The sequence below is a fragment of the Mastigoproctus giganteus genome, chromosome 1, assembly GCF_048544385.1.
Source record: "Mastigoproctus giganteus isolate SK-2022 chromosome 1, ASM4854438v1, whole genome shotgun sequence".
NCBI lineage: Eukaryota > Metazoa > Arthropoda > Arachnida > Uropygi > Thelyphonidae > Mastigoproctus > Mastigoproctus giganteus.
Window position 1 is genome coordinate 217,165,323 of NC_143575.1, and position 17,460 is coordinate 217,182,782.

Sequence of the window (17,460 nt, forward strand, 5' to 3'; positions counted from 1 at the left end):
TGTCAAAACGCTTTGAGCGAAATGAAAGACCATGTGATATTGCACATGCTACAGACCTAAATGAGGCAACGCCTAGAATTACAAAGAATGCGGAGAAAATAAAAACAACTTTCATAGCAGGAACAACTCAAAGTGTAATTAAAATTCATTAGATTAAGACACAAAGAATTGGAAGAGATGGAACGGCTGTCATCTGTTTGGATAGAAAATCAAACAAAAAACAAGTTTGCTTACGATAGAAGTAAAAGCAGTAGCAATATTTTATTACGTAATAGTCGTAATAAAATACATAAGTATTTTATTACGATTATTTATTGTGTTTGGTAATGTTTTGGTTACAAATGTGTGTTCGATCTTGGGTGGTCGGCACCTAACCCCGTTTTTCCCATAGGGCCTGTTGTTTATATTGCACGATTTTTCATTGCACGAGGGTTTCTAGGAACACAACTATCGTGCTATACGAGGACTGACTGTACCTTATTTGCATGAACCGTAAGCGAGGAGAAATAAGCCTCTCTGTCACTAAATCCAACTTTGGTAAATGTGATGGAATTTCTGGATAGACAAAGCTGTTTGACTTAGATAGCACTGGAATGGTGTTGTTCTTAAGTGGTCCTTTGCAGCTATTATGCATAAGGATTCCGTCGACGTCAACATTGGGAAACAATGCATATCAATGGTGCATCTTTAGCAGCTGGTTTCTTTGTGTCATTTTTGAACCATAGACGATCACAAATGTAACATACAGAACAGAAATCATTTTTCATAAATATCCTTTCAAATTCTTGATACGCTTTCTTATGTAAATAGTAGTCGGTGTAAAAAAAAGGAATTAACTCATCTGCTCTGCAATTGGAGAAATATTCCATTGTACATAATTAATACTCACTTTGGGTACATTATTGTTAGATGGGAAAGCATTTCTGGTTGAAGGCGTTGCTAAATCGAATGCTTAATTTTCTGTTTGTCTTTTACGCAATCTCGATAGTCTGTCACGCTTGCACATTCTTTGCTACCCAATCTTTATTTTGTTAGGTTGGCTTGCTCAATACTCCTGATACAAATATTCAAATTGTGTCGAGAGCAATACAACAATATAAATACTTGTATTGTTGCAATGATATCATATTGATTTTGTTAACCTCTTCCAAACGTTGATTCAATAGAGTAAGTAGCAGGCATGAGCATAAAAGATTATATCATTTGTACTAAGCATTTTGGACTGAAGTATGACACTGATGTCACTAAAGTTGATTTGGTAGAGTAAGTAGCTGGCGTGAGCATAAAATGTTACTTCGTTCATGACTTAGATATGTTCTAGCTGTTTAATTTTAAAACTGTTCTGATTTTCGTCAAAGATGTTTTCACATAAAACGTCTTTTGGGCATACAGGGTATGCACATGGGTTTTTTTCTCTTTATGTCTGTACATAATCCATGTTCAGAGTGATTCCCATGATGTTGGTTGGAAGTTGTCGCTTTAGTCTGTAATTCAGGCCTCTTCTAATAACTTCTAAATCAAGAGGTGTTCCTGCCAGCACCTGAAGTGCAGATGTGCTTGACAGTGCAACGGGCTCTTGTAATTGTCAGTAAGATGGGTCACTGGATGGTCAAGTTTAGCTCTCCTTCTGGCTAGAGTTGCTCTAAAAACCAGGTGCCTACACTATAGGTGATGACTGGGAGGAAGATTGCCTTATAAAGTGCAAGAGTTCCTTTTCAATCCCTAGTCAGCACAGCTAATTCTTGCTATCATGCCAGCATAATCCCCAATCTAACTTTTTTTAGCCAAGTACATGAAGTAAGGGTAGAAAGTTAACTTATGGTCAAATATTATATGTAGATATTTCATTTCTGTGACTAGAGCTAATGTTTTGCTTGCAATTTTATTTTGTGGAGGTCTGTGTGTTATATTCAAGTTACCTTTTAACAGAATTGATTGTTTTATCATTGGATATTGTTAGTTTGTGGATACTTTCCCATTGCTGGGGGGGTGTTTATTGCTGAATTGGCATGCTGTTCTAGAACAGCTTGGATGTTGGCCTTTACAAGCAAGACAAGGTCGTCAGTGAAGGATACCTGCCATGTCAGTTGGGCTGATGTCCATCCCCAGGAATTCATCCAGTACCATTCATCCAGTACCAGGTTTCTGGTTTTGTCTGGGCCTCTCTGCCTTTGAGGTAATCTTGTATTGTCTGGTAAAAATTTTGTGGTATTTCAGCATATTGCAGTCTGTGAAATATGCTGGACCACCATAATGCAATAAAAGCTCCTTCAAAATCTATGGATATGGCAAGCATGTAAGTTTCTTCTGCTGCAGTTGCTGATTTAACTAGGCAACCTCTGGTGTCCTCTGTGAGGTACGTCTTTAAATCCATATTGTTTTTCTGATTGTAGGTTGGCATTTTGGCAGTGAGTCTCTAGCTTGAATAATATCAGCCTCTCCATTACCTCACCCAGAACTGGTAACAAGGCAATGGGCCTGTATGATTTGGATCTGTTAGTGGTTTTTCTGGGTTCTTTTGAATCAGTTTTATGTTTGCCTGTTTCCAAGTGGTTGGAAAAATCCCCTTTTGTGAAAAGGACTGGGCAAAATGTTAAAATGTGTTTATGGTTCATGGCGGTCTCCAGGATTTCCCCCATTAGCCACTGTAGCGACTGTATGAGGCATGTGCCAATGCTGGCAGTATGGTGCGGGTAGTGTAGTGTGTTCTGTTGAGTGTTGTTTGCCAGCTCCTGGCATCTTCGCAGGCATGAGGCATTGAATGAGTTTATTCACTACCCTGTGCCTTCTCATTCCTAGCCATGGTGCACTAGGGTGTACACAGTGCACTGGCAGTATCTTCAAGATGAGATTCCTCCAAAGCAGAGCCTTCCCCTGAGGCCCTCCCAAAAAATTTAATTCCTGTAAAAAGCGTGGATTACAGAAGGAAGAAGGGGGGTATGGGAGTGGGAATACGTTATAGGTAGAGTAAGGAGACAGAGTTGAGTGGATTGGGCAGCCAGCAGTAGCCCATAATGAGGAAACCGTCAACAAGATGCATAAATTACTTATGGAAGACCTAGCATACAAGTTAGTGCAAATGCATCATTTCTGTACATAGCAAACTATTTAAGTAGTTATAGGAGAGATTGTTTCTACAGGGATGGAATACACTTATATAGAAAGGGTGCAAGAATGTTTGCTGATGCTATCGTGGGTCGGAAAACTGCTAGATTGGTGGGGGGATACAAGGACTAATAGATTAACAGTAGCCACTGGCAGAGGTGAAAGTGATTCTTGCACTGCTTCTATTGGAATGAACCGCAGCCTGGAAAATAAGATGCAGGATATTTCAGAGAGTGCTGGGAATCATTGGGGTACAAGTAAACACATGGGTTGTGTTAGGGTAGCTAAGAAAAAGAACAGGTGCATGTATACTTGCGTGTACACCAATGCTAGGAGTTTAGTAAATAAATTTGATGAATTTGAGTTATTGCTCAAAACATCAAAGGCAGATATTGTGAGGATTTCAGAGATGTGGTGTCACACAGATATGAGGAATGCAGAACTGGAATTTGGGGAGTACAACGTCTACAGAAAGGATAGACAGGATAGGAAGGGAGGAGGGGTTATGCTATTAGTGAAGTGAGGAGGAGCAAAGGGATAAAATAGGTGCCAATTGTTTGTTTGAATGTCATTTTTTTTATAGTTTTCATTCCACTATTAAATTAAGAAAATTATGGAAAAATAATTTATTGTATATATGAGAGCCTGTAGGCCATTAGGTTTTGGTGAATAAAAGCCTTTAAATCAGTAATCTTACTTACTACTAGTGTAGTGAAGGATGCAAATACAGTATAATCTTAAATAATGCTTTATTAAATGTATACTTACAAAACATACATCAGCATTAGTAATTTCCTATTAATTTAAACTTTTTTGCATCAAAGTTTCATTTATGCAAAGTAATCAAATTAAAGGATGTAGCTGTACAAATGATATTTGAAAAGTAATATTTCTTCTAATAACTCTTCTGTTTATTAGCAGATAGCCATCCACTGCCTTAAACGAATGCCATGTGTACACATAATTTAAAAAACTGAATACAAAATATGTGAATCATTGACTCAGATAAATAAATTGACCTTATATCAGTTGTCTGGCTTATCATAAATTGAATTAAAGCTACAGCTTGTCTTAAGCAGCATAACAGCATTATTTACAAATTTACGACAGTCTCTTTCATCTGTGTTTCATTTTTGTAAAGTGGTCTATTACAGTCTCATGATCAATTTCATTAGCTGTGAATCTTTCAATGGACAACAGAGCAAGTCCTGACAATAACTTGCTAAACATAAACTAAAAAAAAATTACCATATGTTATTATTGAAATATCTTCAGGTGTTAAGGATGAAAAATGGATTCATTGGGAACTTGGAAAGAAGGTGCTAAGTAGGACAGAATTTATGATAGGAGGAGCATCCCCCTACTCCCCTTGGGCCTTCCCCCTGGCCTAAATTGTGACTAACTTGCTCCAAAAAGATCCATATACGATTATTAAATGCTACCTTTGATATGTCTTACATTTGTTGTTTGTAGAATTGTTAGTACTGTAGATAGTGGGTCCATACCTCATACAAGCATTTCAACTTCATCCCATAAAAAAAAAACCCAATTCTGATGTCCACTACTTTCAACACAACTTGCCATTTGCCTGTGACATTCCTTAACCCACTTTTGAATTCCTTTTTAATGTTTGATAAGAAAAGTTTGAAACTTCACCTACTATGAAAAATCATTTATGCAGTCCTGTATTTCCCCCCCCCCCTTTTTTTTTTTTTTTTTTTTTGTTTTGAAGTGTAGCTTTCAGACATGATTTCTGTGAAAGTCTGAGAATAGGATAAAATCGATTTTGGCAGCTTCAAATGTTATTATATCTCTTGTTTATTAATGTCTGTAATATTGTTTTTGTAGGGAAGCATGCAGGGCCAGCATCTAATATTATTTGTCTCTTTTTCTGCTACATGAATAACATGTACATTTATGTTTGTATTTGATTGGAGAAAGTTAACCTTAACCCTGTTACATAGGGTCGATAAGGCCCCAGACAGCTCTGATGACAGGAATTTGTGCCTTTATCTACTCTGTCCATGCAGCTGAAACTCTTGATAGCTGTTTTTGTAAATGTTTTTTTTTTTTTTATTTCTTCACTGAAAGTGCTAGGAATCTCTGTTAATTATTGTACAATTAGGAAAAATTCAGGAATTAAGTTAAACCTGATTACACTCAGTGATCACTGAATTGTGACCATCCATCTGTAATGGACTATGCCACATAGCTTGCAGTATAAAATTCTGAACAGCTTTGTATGCTAGAGCAGTGGTAATTTGCATATGGTCGTGCAAGTCGAAGTGATAAAATAGCAGTCGTGTGAAGTAGTAAAGATATCACTCAGTTTCAAAAGGGCATGATTGTGTGGGAGCTTGTGCATTGGGTGTTTCCAAATTGGAAAGGCATGCCCTGTTGGTTGCTCACAGCCCACTGTGACAAAGAATAGTTTCAAATGGGTCAAACCACCTCCTAGTGACAAAACTAAAGGATTGCGCAAGATGGATGTTTGTGGTGAGTGAAGGATGCAGCATGTTGTACGAGCTCAATGGCAAGTCACTGTGCGACAACTGACTTTGCAATACAATATGGGAATGCAAGAATGATATTCTAAATGACAATGCATTGCACACTCAGGGTTCCACAGCAAATGACCCAAAAGACACCCTCTCCTCACCACTGATTGTCATTGACGGCAAATGAGTGTGCTATCAACAATATGCTGGTTGGACACTGGAGGACTGGAAATGAGTGTGCTGGTTGGACGAGTCCAAATGCCTAGTGTAACCCTAACAGATGCCTTCATGTGAGTGTGGCGCAAACAACACAAATCTGTGGATCCATTTTGCATGGTGCCCACTATCCAGACAGGTGGTGGTTGCTTCATATGTGGCATGTTTTTTTGGCAAAAACTAGGACCCCTGGTGGACATGGACCAATGTTTTACTAGTCTGCAGGCAGCTCTTAGGAGACTATATGCACCCTGCCACGTTGCATTTTTTTCCCCACACAGAAAGGGATCTACCAAGATGATAATGCCCTGTGTAATCAGGTCTGCACTGTGCATGAGTAGATTGAGGAATACAATGAAAATATTACCCATCTTGATTGGCCTCCAAATTCTCATGACCTCAATCCAGTTAAAAAAAACTATGCGATGTTTTGGAATGGAAAGTGAGGCATATAGACATGCATCTGTCATCTGTTCTGGCACTTTGGAAAGCTTTGCAGGAAGCATGGCTGCAGATCCCTACAGTTGCAGGTGGTAGATGACTTCCATCAACCGGTGAAATACCACCACTTTGCTTATTGGAGGCTTGAAGTGGTGAAACCCATGTTTAGTCTCTAGAGCAAAGTTTCCGGCATTCCCGTCTCCCCATACTTCTCCTTCAACCCATGCATGGTACTGAAGTACTATAGGTTTTGATACCTTTCGTGTTTGGGGTTTTCATAAAAAAAAAAAAAAAAAAAAAAAGACGTCTTCAGACATCTAGTAGAGTCAGTGCCTAGGTGAATAGTGGCTGTTATCCATACGAAGTGGCCAAACATGGTATTAGTAGGTGGTTATAATTCACTAATAACTGATTGTATATGCATGCATTGTGAATGGCATCTGTTACATACAATTACTGACAAAAAGCTGGCTTTATTGATATGTGCTTTCATCCAGTCAGTAATATGCTCCGGCTTTGTGATATTGAAGTATTGTCTGCATCAAATTGTTAATGTATACTTCATGTTTCACACAGCAGCACTCCTTTTAATGACAGGCAGGCATCTAATTGTGCACGTTTTGTGAAACATGGGTTTTTAAATTTGCGTTTCTTTGGCTGACAGGTCTAAAGGTGATTTTAATTTAAAGAATTAATTAAAAATGTATTTTTTAATAGATATTTCAAAGACATGTTCCAAAAAAGATTAAAATAAAGGTGGTATCTAAAAAGTATCTATACAACAGGGCAACAAGATTGGTGAGAGGAACAAAAGGGTGTGCTTAAGAAAGGCTTAAGGTCTGCAAGTTGCAGCATCTGGAGACCAGGCACCTCTGAGGTGATCTGATTGTGATGTATAAGGCCTTGAATGGTTTGAGCAGTCTCAGTGCTGATGGGGTACTCCCACTTTCTCAGATTAAGAACCTGAGGGGGCATAGATTCAAATTGAGGAAAGACAGCTGTAGAATAGATGTGTGTAAGTTTGCTTTTAGCCAGTGGGTAGTTGATTGCTGGAACAGACTTCCATCTGTTGTTGTGGAAGTTGATGGCTTTAAATAAATTTAAGGCTGAATTAGACAAACATTTGGGGTGACCAGATGGGTGAATTGGGAAGGTTTTTTTTTTTTTTGGCTGATGCCGTATAAGCTTGCTTTCTTGCATCATATGCCTATACTAATGCTAAATGCCAAAAAAGTGAACAATTTTGAAATTTTTTTTTGCTAATATTTAAAATGTATTCATGTTGGATCAAAGTGAACCAGACACAGAGGGTGGACAATCCCTTTTATAACTGGTAAGTGAAATGTACATAATTGGCAGTTGGGTCTGTTTTTGTATGTTGTGAGTCAGTTGATAATTTAATTCATTTTTATTTGTAATAATTCATTTATAAATTAATATTAATATTATCATGTAATAGGTTCAAGACATGGCAATTCGCTGCATTCAGAGGAATGTTCAAAAGTTTCTAGGTATACATAGCTGGCCATGGTGGCGTTTATATATTAAGATTCTGCCATTACTCAATGTCCATAGAACAGAAGAAGAATTGCGAACAAAAACAGTAAGCTGAATTTTTCTCTTAAATTGTGAATGCCCTTTTTATAAGTTGATATGGTTCCTATAATTTAATTTAGTTCATTAACCTTTATGATAGTAGGGAGTTTGCTAAATGTGTGTGAATGCTAGGGGGAGGGGGGACAAGCTTCTTCAAGACATTTCAAAAATATTTTAAAAATAAACTTTCTTCATAAATACTTTTAAATATTAATTTGTTCTTATTTTGACTGATGTGTCTGCCCAAAATTAGTGAGATTATTGTCCAAAATTAAATAAAAATTTAAAAAAAAAAAAATTGTATATCTCATCACTACACTTTTTTTTGATCCATTAATATTTTTTACATTTACAGTTTATTAATTGATTCAATTTCATTAACTTATTCTTCTTAATTCCAGAGATTGATTTTTTTTTTTTTTTTTTTAAATAAATCAGACAGCACTGGTTGACAATTGAAATTTACTCCAATTTGAAAAGAACTCCAATGTTCATGCTGCCATCTATTTTAAACTGTTTGCAATTATTTATTAATGCAGATAAGAGATGGCAGCACTTACTGGAAGATTTCAGATCAAGTTGTATAAAAACAACATATTGGAAATGTACTTGACATGACCTTTAAAAGCATATATGTGCATGTATATACTTCTCGTGGCCTATGTGAAACTTTTTTTATACATTAAAAAATTTGTGTTGTTTTTAAGTGTATGAAATGGTAACATTACTTGTGTGTATTTATTTATTAAGTTGTAAGAAATCACTAGATCATAAATAAAGGAGGGGACCAAACAAACTTTTAGTGTCTACACATACCAGTTAATAAGAATTTACCAGCAGTTGCTGCAATTCATTGTCCTTTGACTTTGGGGTTACTATTCATTGAGTGGGTTACTAAGAGTAAAAACAAGCACATGTATAGTTCTATGTATACCAATGCTAGGAGCTTAGTAAATAAATTGGAATTTGAATTGCTGGTCTAGTCATTCAAATGCAGACATTGTGTGTGGATATCAGAGACATGGTGTCACTCAGATATAAAGGGTGCAAAATTTAAAAATTGGAATACAATGTACAGAAAGGGCAGACAAGACAGGAGGTGGAGGGATTATGTTTTTAGTTAAAAAGGAGAAAATCTAAAAATGTGCATCCAGTTGACATGGGTGGTCAGTGCTATGTGGAGTCAGTCTGGTGTGACATAATACTGGGAAAACAAAAATGAGAATAGGAGTGTCTTATAGGCCTAATGACTAACTATACAGATATATAAAGTGGGCTAGTAAATTAGAATGGCTTATAATGGGAGATTTTAACTTTCCAGATAGTGACTGAAACTTGTAGTTTAATTATTCACACAGTAGCAAGAAGTTTGTGGATTTATTGGATGACTTTTTTTTCTACAAGAACATGTTAGAAAGGCAGAGGGAGAAAGCAATATACTCTTGATCTGATTATCAACAGTGACCCTTCTTGCATTAAGAATCTGTAGATAAAAGACCCACTAGGAGGCACTGATCGTAGTGTATTCATGTTGTATTTACTTAAAGATGTAACTACTGTCGATGGCAAAGGGAAGGGATTTTCCTTTCGTAAAGGTGGCTGGGGTGGTCTTAGACAGTTTTTAAATTCTATGTAGTGGGAGTAACTGATGAAGTTATCAACAGCAACTAATAGATACTGTTCAAGGCTGAAACCTAAATAGATATCAGCTGTTCTTCTCATCAGCTGTACTGATGAGAAGAAGAATGCATATAAGTTATCAGGTAATATAGAAGCCTACAGTAGATATAAACTAGTCTACACTCAGGACACAAAGAAGGTTAGGCATATTATGAGGAGTCTCTGGAAAAGAATGCAAAGACAAATAGCAAAGACTGCTTCACTTATGTAAACACTAGAAGAAAGGGGATGAATCACGTTAGTCTACTAGATATTAGTAGTTTAACATTGATGAACAGGCTCTGGTTGCTGTAAAACTAAATATGTATTTTGTATCTACATCTACATATGAGGAATTTTTTAGAGAAGGGGATGCCAGAAGTGTATCAGATTTGAAGAGTAAGCTAAATGATTTTGTGTCAACTGAAAAGAATATGAACGAAAAATTGTTGAAGGTAAATGTAAAAAAGGTATCTGAGGTGGATTGGATAGATACAAAGGGTACTAGGAAAGTTTTGCAATACAGCTTTGTTTATTTAATTTTTTCAAAGTAATTTCCTCTACATTCAATACACCTCTCCATCCTCCGAAACCAATCTTTAAACCAGTTCTGCCAAGTTTCACTAGGGAGTAAAGCACACTCGTTGTCCCAAGCCCGTAGAAGGTCCTCATCACTGGAAAACCGCCTCCCTTTTAGCTTCATTTTCACATGCGGGAACAGTGCAAAGTCGTAGGGAGCAAGGTCTGGACTGTAGGGAGGGTGCTCGAGAAGTTTCAGTCCTGTCGTGGTCAAATATTCGGTGCAGGCTTTGGCGCGTTGAGCTGCAGCATTATCGTGATGGAGGTACCAGGTGTCCATTCTTGACTTTGGCCGCAGGTTCTTCACAGATCCAATGACTTTAGGCAGGCATTGTTCAGTATACCACTTAGCTGTGACTGTCTTCTGCGTGTCCAAAACGACACGTTCCACAATTCCACTTGATTTGAAAAATACAGCTATCATTTTCTTCTTTACAGATCGGGATTTTCTGACAATTACAGGTGTGTCGTCATCATCAAAGACCCAAACTTTGTTTTGAGCCTTGGTCGGCAGATCCTAATAGTACAGCCAAGTCTCGTCACCTGTCATGATGTTGTTCACATACCGAGATTGTCCCTTATCAAACTTTTTTAACATCTCCCGGCACCAAGTCACACGTCGTGTCATCTGCTCTTCAGTCAGTTGATGCGGCACCCAGAGAGAACAAAGTTTCTTCAAGTGCAAATGATCTTGCAGAATCGAACGAATTGCTGGTGCATTTAGGCCCAAAGTATCCTCTATCTGTTGGTAGGTCACTCGCCTGTTTTCGTCAAGCATTTTCCTCACAGCAGTAACATTTTCCTCCGTAACTGACGTTCGTGGCCTTCCCGGCCTCTCAGAATCCTCCAGAGTGAAATTTCCCCTTTGGAATTCTCTATACCACCTGAATATCGTTGTACGATGTGGACAATCATCATCTAGTGCAAGAGTCATTTCTTCTAAGCACTGGCCTATGGTTAAACCACGCACGAAATTATACCGCAAAACTGTCCTTATCTCATTTCGTGACCACGATGCCATCGCAAGCACTTTACACTCTCACTACTAATGAATAACTGAGCCCATCGACTTGGCGCGGTGGCTACTATGCACGTATGAACATGTCTCAACATGCAGCAACAAGCAGCTTCCTGTGATTCATTGTTGCGTCATATTGCAAAACTTTCCTAGTACCCTTTGTATATCCAACTATCTTAAGGGAGGCAGCAGAAGAGGTCAGCAAACTGTTAGCTATAATTATGAGAGCATCTTTGGATTCAGAGGAGGTCCACAGGGGGCCCCCGAGTGCCAAGTGATAGTTCCCAAGTGATCTTTCTAGTGTGATTTTCTAGCGTTTTTTTTCCTAGCGCAATCGATGCATATCCATCACTAGAGCCCACAGGCTCCAGACCTAATACCTCAGTCTCAAAACATGGCTTGAATCGTCCGAAGAGACAACGGACTGAAAAACAGAGTGCAGATATGCCAGCATTTCTAATAATGTACTCATTATCCACACAACCTGTCGGAAAGTTACCGCTGTTTCTAATACAGAAATGTTTAGAATCGGTTGTTGGATCCCCTAAAATGGCGAAGTGTCTCCAATCTGGAGACCTTCTAATTGAAGCTTCCAAGCCATTCAGAAAAACTGTTAAAATTGACAACAATTAACAGCATTCCAGTGTCAGTTACGCCCCATAATACTTTGAACACCTCTAAAGGTGTAAACAGCGAATGGGAAATACTAACTGTCTCTGAACAAGAAATAATACAAGAGCTTAGTGAACAAAAAGTGACTCGTGCACGGAGAATCATGACCAAAAAAGATGGCAACCTACACCAACCAGTCCATCATTTTAACATTCAGTACTCTGACTCTTCCATCTTCTGTTAAAGCAGGTTACCTAAATTGCAAGATTCTGCCTTACATCCCGAACCCCATTTGCTGCTTTAAATGTCAGAAGTACGGGTATTCTCAAACAGCATGCCGAGGCGATGCTGTGTGTCCTCTTTTGGTTCCAAGGAGCATTCTCAAGAAGACTGTACAGCTTCCACTCCTATTTGTCCAAACTGTAAGGGAAACCACCCTGCATTTTCTGAAGCATGTGACCTTTGGAAAACAGCCAAAAAATCCAGAAATATAAAGTGGAACATAAAGTCACTTACCCTGAAGCAAGGAAGCAAGTGCTACTAACCATGCCCAGCCAATCATACACATCTGTTACCAGAAGCAGCTGCTCAGCTGCAACTCAAACAGATGTCTCCATAGAACCAAGCATTTTTTTTGCCACCTGGGCCAAAACTGTATTATCATGCAATAAGAAACCTACAGTCAATGAAAACAGCAATACGCCGATCAGCATTCCAACTGATGCTATCTCAACCTTGCCTGAAACAACAAAATCAACTACTTTTGAAAATCAGAAGGTGAAGTCACGAAATAGCAACATGGAAACTGATGTTCAGTCTAAGGATGATGACACAGTACTAGAGTTACATGCCAATGATATCATGGATACAGGCCACCCAATCTTTCTCAGAAATGAAAAACTAAAACAAAACAGACAGAAACCTCAAAAAAAACAGTCAGATCAATCTTCCTCAATCAAACATAACCAATGAATAAATTCCTACAATGTAGAGGATTATGCAGTAATATAGATGACCTCAGTGATTTACTAATTCAAACTAATGCAGTAGGTGTGTGTTTACAGGAAACCTTTTTATCACCACACGCTTCTATCAAATTCAAAAATTATACTATGTTTAGGAAAGACAGGGTTTCTGACTCTCCTGCTCGTGGTGGGTTAGCTATACTTATAATCTACAATACCCTCAAAACATCTCCAACTATAAACCTTCTTAGAAGTTGTAGCAGTTTGGATATCAGTGGGAATATCGTTAACCCTTGCATCCATTTATATATCACTGAATTACCCTTGCTTCCAGACTGAACTGGATAGTCTTATCACACAACTTCCACCTCCTGTGTCTTTACTTAGTGATTTCAATGGTCACCATCCATTGTGGGGATCTTCCACCATGGATAGGAGAGGCCAATTAATTGAAACATTCCTGGATAACCACAACCTGACTCTGTTAAATTCTGGCTCTCCAACTCATTCAACTACCTGCAGGAGCTACATCAGCTATAGACCTATCCAACTGTTCAGCATTTCATTTTCCAAGTATCGAATGGTCAGTGCTAAATGATCCATTCCACATTGACCATTTTCCTATCATCAGCTCAATTCAAACACAGGTCGTGTCATACCCTAAAGGCCGTACTTCTTGGAACTTCAGCAAAGCAGACTAGAAAACCTATTCCAGTTTTGTCATACTTGAAAGGCAATATGTACAGCAACAGAATCTTGATGACGTAACTGACCACATTACCAGCCATGTATTATCTGCAACAGAAATTTCCATTCCAAAATCTAACCAGTGCAAGAGTGTACACCAAAATCAGTGGTGGAATGAAGAATGCTCCAAAGAAAAGCGTGATAAAAACCGAGCTTTGAATCGCTTTCGTAAATTCACAATTACTGCCAACCTAATTGTTTACAAAAAAATTCAGCGCTAAAGCAAGACAAATTAGAAAAAAAGCAAAACATGAATCCTGGATTAACTTTGCCTCATCCATTAACAAAAATACTGACACTTGAATTATCTGCAACAAAATACAAACACTCAATGGGAAATTTCTACCGCTGCAATCACCAATAATACAATGGAATGGGCAGGAATTATCTTCCCCTACTGATATTGCAATTGCGTTATCAGAGTCTTTTTATAACATTTCCACCTCATCCTCTTATGTGACCTCCTTTCAACTCATTAAAACTAATGAAGAACATTAAAAATTGAGTTTTCAAACTAGACTCACTTCCTTAGGTGCCTCCGTAGCTAGATGGGCAGGAGCAGCAGTGTGTAGCACACGCTTCTTGATTAGATTGGGGGTTCAAGCCCGTGACCACCAAATACGGAGGATGCGGAAAGGTCAGGGAATGACCACCGCATATCTCCGGAGCAATATGGCCTTAGTTGCTAATGCTCCTAAAACCAAATAACAAACAAACAACAAACTCACTTCCTTATAACCAGCCTTTTACTCTATTTGAGCTCAAGGAATGCTTAAGCAAATCGTTAAATAGTGCAGCAGAACCAGATGGCATTCACTACAGTATGCTGAAGCATCTATGTGAAGCCAACCTTGGCATATTATTACTATTCTATAACCATATCTTTTCGGAAAATACTTATCCTCTGACCTGGCGGCATTCCTATATCTGTGCTATTCCAAAACCAAGCAAAGATCTTACTCTGGTCCGGAACTACAGACCGATATTAACAAGCTGTTTGGGCAAAATATTTGAAAGGATGTGCATAAGAGGCTCACCTGGCTTCTAGATTCCCAGAATCTTCTTTCTAATCACCAGTATGGCTTCCATAAAAACAGATCTACCCTAGATTTACTTGTAAAACTTGAATGCAACATACAAAATGCCTTTGTCATGAAACAGCATCTAGTGATTCAGCACCTAGATATTCACAAAGCATTCGATACCACTTGGCATCATGGCATTATTAAAGATATATTGGGGCTGAGAGGCTATCTTCCTCAAATAATTCAGAACTTTTGAAAATTATGCACCTTTCAAGTCCGATATCGAAACATGCTGCCAGCATCTCGCATTCAGGAGGAGGGTGTCCCGCAGGGTTCAGTACTGAGTGCTACCCTATTTGCGATACGGGTCAACAACATATTGGAAGATCTTCCAAAAACCATTCAAATATATATGTATGCAGATGACTTCACTATATCCTGCCAATCACAAAGTATGAATACTGTTGAAAGACAGTTGCAAATTGCTCTATTCAAAATAGAAGCCTGGACCTTATGCAATGGATATCGTCTTGCTGAGAAGAAATTTACCATACTCACTTCTGCAAACTACGGTCACTTCATCCTGATCCTGAGCTAAAGATCAATAACATGCCAATACCCCTTGCTCACACTGTCAGTTTTTTTGGCCTGGTGCTAGATAGGAAACTAAACTTTCAAGCACACATGACCTACCTTCAGACCATCTGCTTGAAGAAATTGAATATCCTCCGGTGTGTGTCATTTATGTCATGGGGCACTGATCAACATACCCTGATCCATCTTTATCGAACTCTCATCAGGTCCCGCTTAGACTATGGCTCCCCAGTGTATGACTCTGCTAGAAAAACTACCTTAGAGCGATTGAACACGATCCAGCACAGTGCTCTGAGAGTTTCTGTAGGGGCTTTCAGAACCTCTCCAGTTCAGAGCCTTTACATTGAAGCCCACAAACCTCCCTTACATCTTCGGAGGAAAACATTGCTTTTGATGTATGCCGCAAAAATCCACAGTCTTCCCTCTCACCCGAATTGGCGATGTCTGTACAATACCGAATGGGAGTCATTTTACAACAGTAAACCAAATGAAAACAAACCTGCTGCACTTAGACTTAAAGAACTAACTCAAATGTGGAATATAGAAATCAGCAATATATATCAGGACATGACACTGCCTGTTTCACCGTGGACAAATATCCCTGCAATTTACGATGACTATTTCCAACAGTGGGGAAAGAACACCTCGTCTCCCTTCAATATCGCACAGTTACATGAAACTCACTCTGCTTCTAATTCACAGGCCTGTAAGATCTATACAGATGGATCAAAAACTGAGACCCAAATAGGCGCTGCGGCAATCTTCCCATCATTCACCACTTCTGTCTCATTACCTGTAGAATGCAGTATCTTCACTGCTGAGCTTTATGCTATTAACTTGGCTCTAGATCACATTACTCAACTTCTAATTTCTTTACCTTAATATACACTGACTCGCTCAGTGCTGTCTCTGCCATAAATAGTAATACCAACTCCTCTCACCCTGTAATAAAACAAATACTTTCTAAGTCACTTGCATGTAAGAAATCAAATCAAACTGTGACATTCTGCTGGATTCCAGGACACTGGAATATCAGGAAATGAAAGCTGATCTTGCATCCAAACAACCAGATACTATTATTTTGCAGTCTTTTCAAACTCCATATACCGATTATAAACATATTATCCGTAAAGCATGTTACAATAGCTGGTCACTAATCTGGAGAGGTTATCCAGGAAACAAACTATACCAAATAAAACCAGAACCAAAGCTGTGGCTTTCCAACTTCCAGAAAAGCAGATGAGAAGAAACAATTTTAGCAAGTTTTAGGATTGGGCATACTCATCTCACTCACCTGTATCTATTAACTAATAACAGCACTCCCCGATGTACATCATGTCAAGTACAACTGACCATTCACCATTTGCTAGTGGACTGTCCCCACTTTCAAAACATCTGCTTAGACACCTTTAAATCAATTGCTAATACACAGTCATCAATAAATTTATTGCAGATCCTGAGAGATGATCCTAATATAAAAGAACTGTTTACTTTCCTAAACCAGATAGGAATATATCATAAAATGCAGTTATTTCATATTCACCATTAGAAAGACATAATATGGCCCTAGCAACCTATTGTGTCATTAAACTCAACAACAACAGAGGTCCACAGGGACTACTAATACTTGCAGCAACTGCTGGTAAGTTCTTACAATATACCCTAAAGAAATATTATCACTCATTGTGTACTTTTCTGTTAACTTATATTTAATTACAAATAGGGTAATATCATTTTTTTTTTATGTAGCAATGAGCAAAGTAGATTTGCTACATAGAACATTAATACATTGATTTTATATTATCCTGGCCCTCTACCATCATTTGAATCAGTATTACATTACTCAAAATGAAAAGCATTGCTCCAGTGGAGAAGTGTATTGCTGTTTATTTAAAATATATGCCTTTACCCATGGTATGGGACATGTTATGTTAGGTTAGGTATGGGTAATGGCATATATTTTAAATAAGCAGCAGATGAATTTTTTTTTTTTTTTTTTGGTAGGGGATCTCATTGGTGGATAAATAAGCACCACGAAGAAGACCTGATCAGTGATGTGTGAGATGGTTAAAAAAAAAAAAAAAAAAAAAGAGAGAAATTTAGGGAAATAGTCTCTTGTTAAGAGCTACAAAACAATATTGTGCAAGTAGAGCTTAGTCTCATTTTGTATATAGCAAAATAGATTTACCACTTGGTGCACTGATCTCACTAGCCAAAAAGGACTATCTCACATCTGTAAGCAAAAATTTCATGCATGAGTTAATTCCTCTTCATTCAAGTCTGTATGTAGTATAAGTAGTGGCAAATGATGCAAGAAAATGTCGTTTAGCTGATCTCGGGTGAAGACTGTAGGGCCCCCCCCCCCAAGTTATTCCAGGTTTTTCAGCCTGTACAATGTGCAAATC

At 38.1% G+C, this 17,460-nt stretch overlaps 1 protein-coding gene across 1 annotated transcript in view; it reads left to right on the top strand.

The window, feature by feature from the left end:
* Positions 1–17,460, top strand: part of Mhcl (Myosin heavy chain-like) — a 938,273-nt gene that overhangs the window by 400,117 nt on the left and 520,696 nt on the right. The window contains exon 19 of the mRNA XM_090376088.1: positions 7,720–7,863. Within this exon, the coding sequence (XP_090232214.1) occupies positions 7,720–7,863 (144 nt within the window). The remainder of the gene's footprint in view (positions 1–7,719; positions 7,864–17,460) is intronic.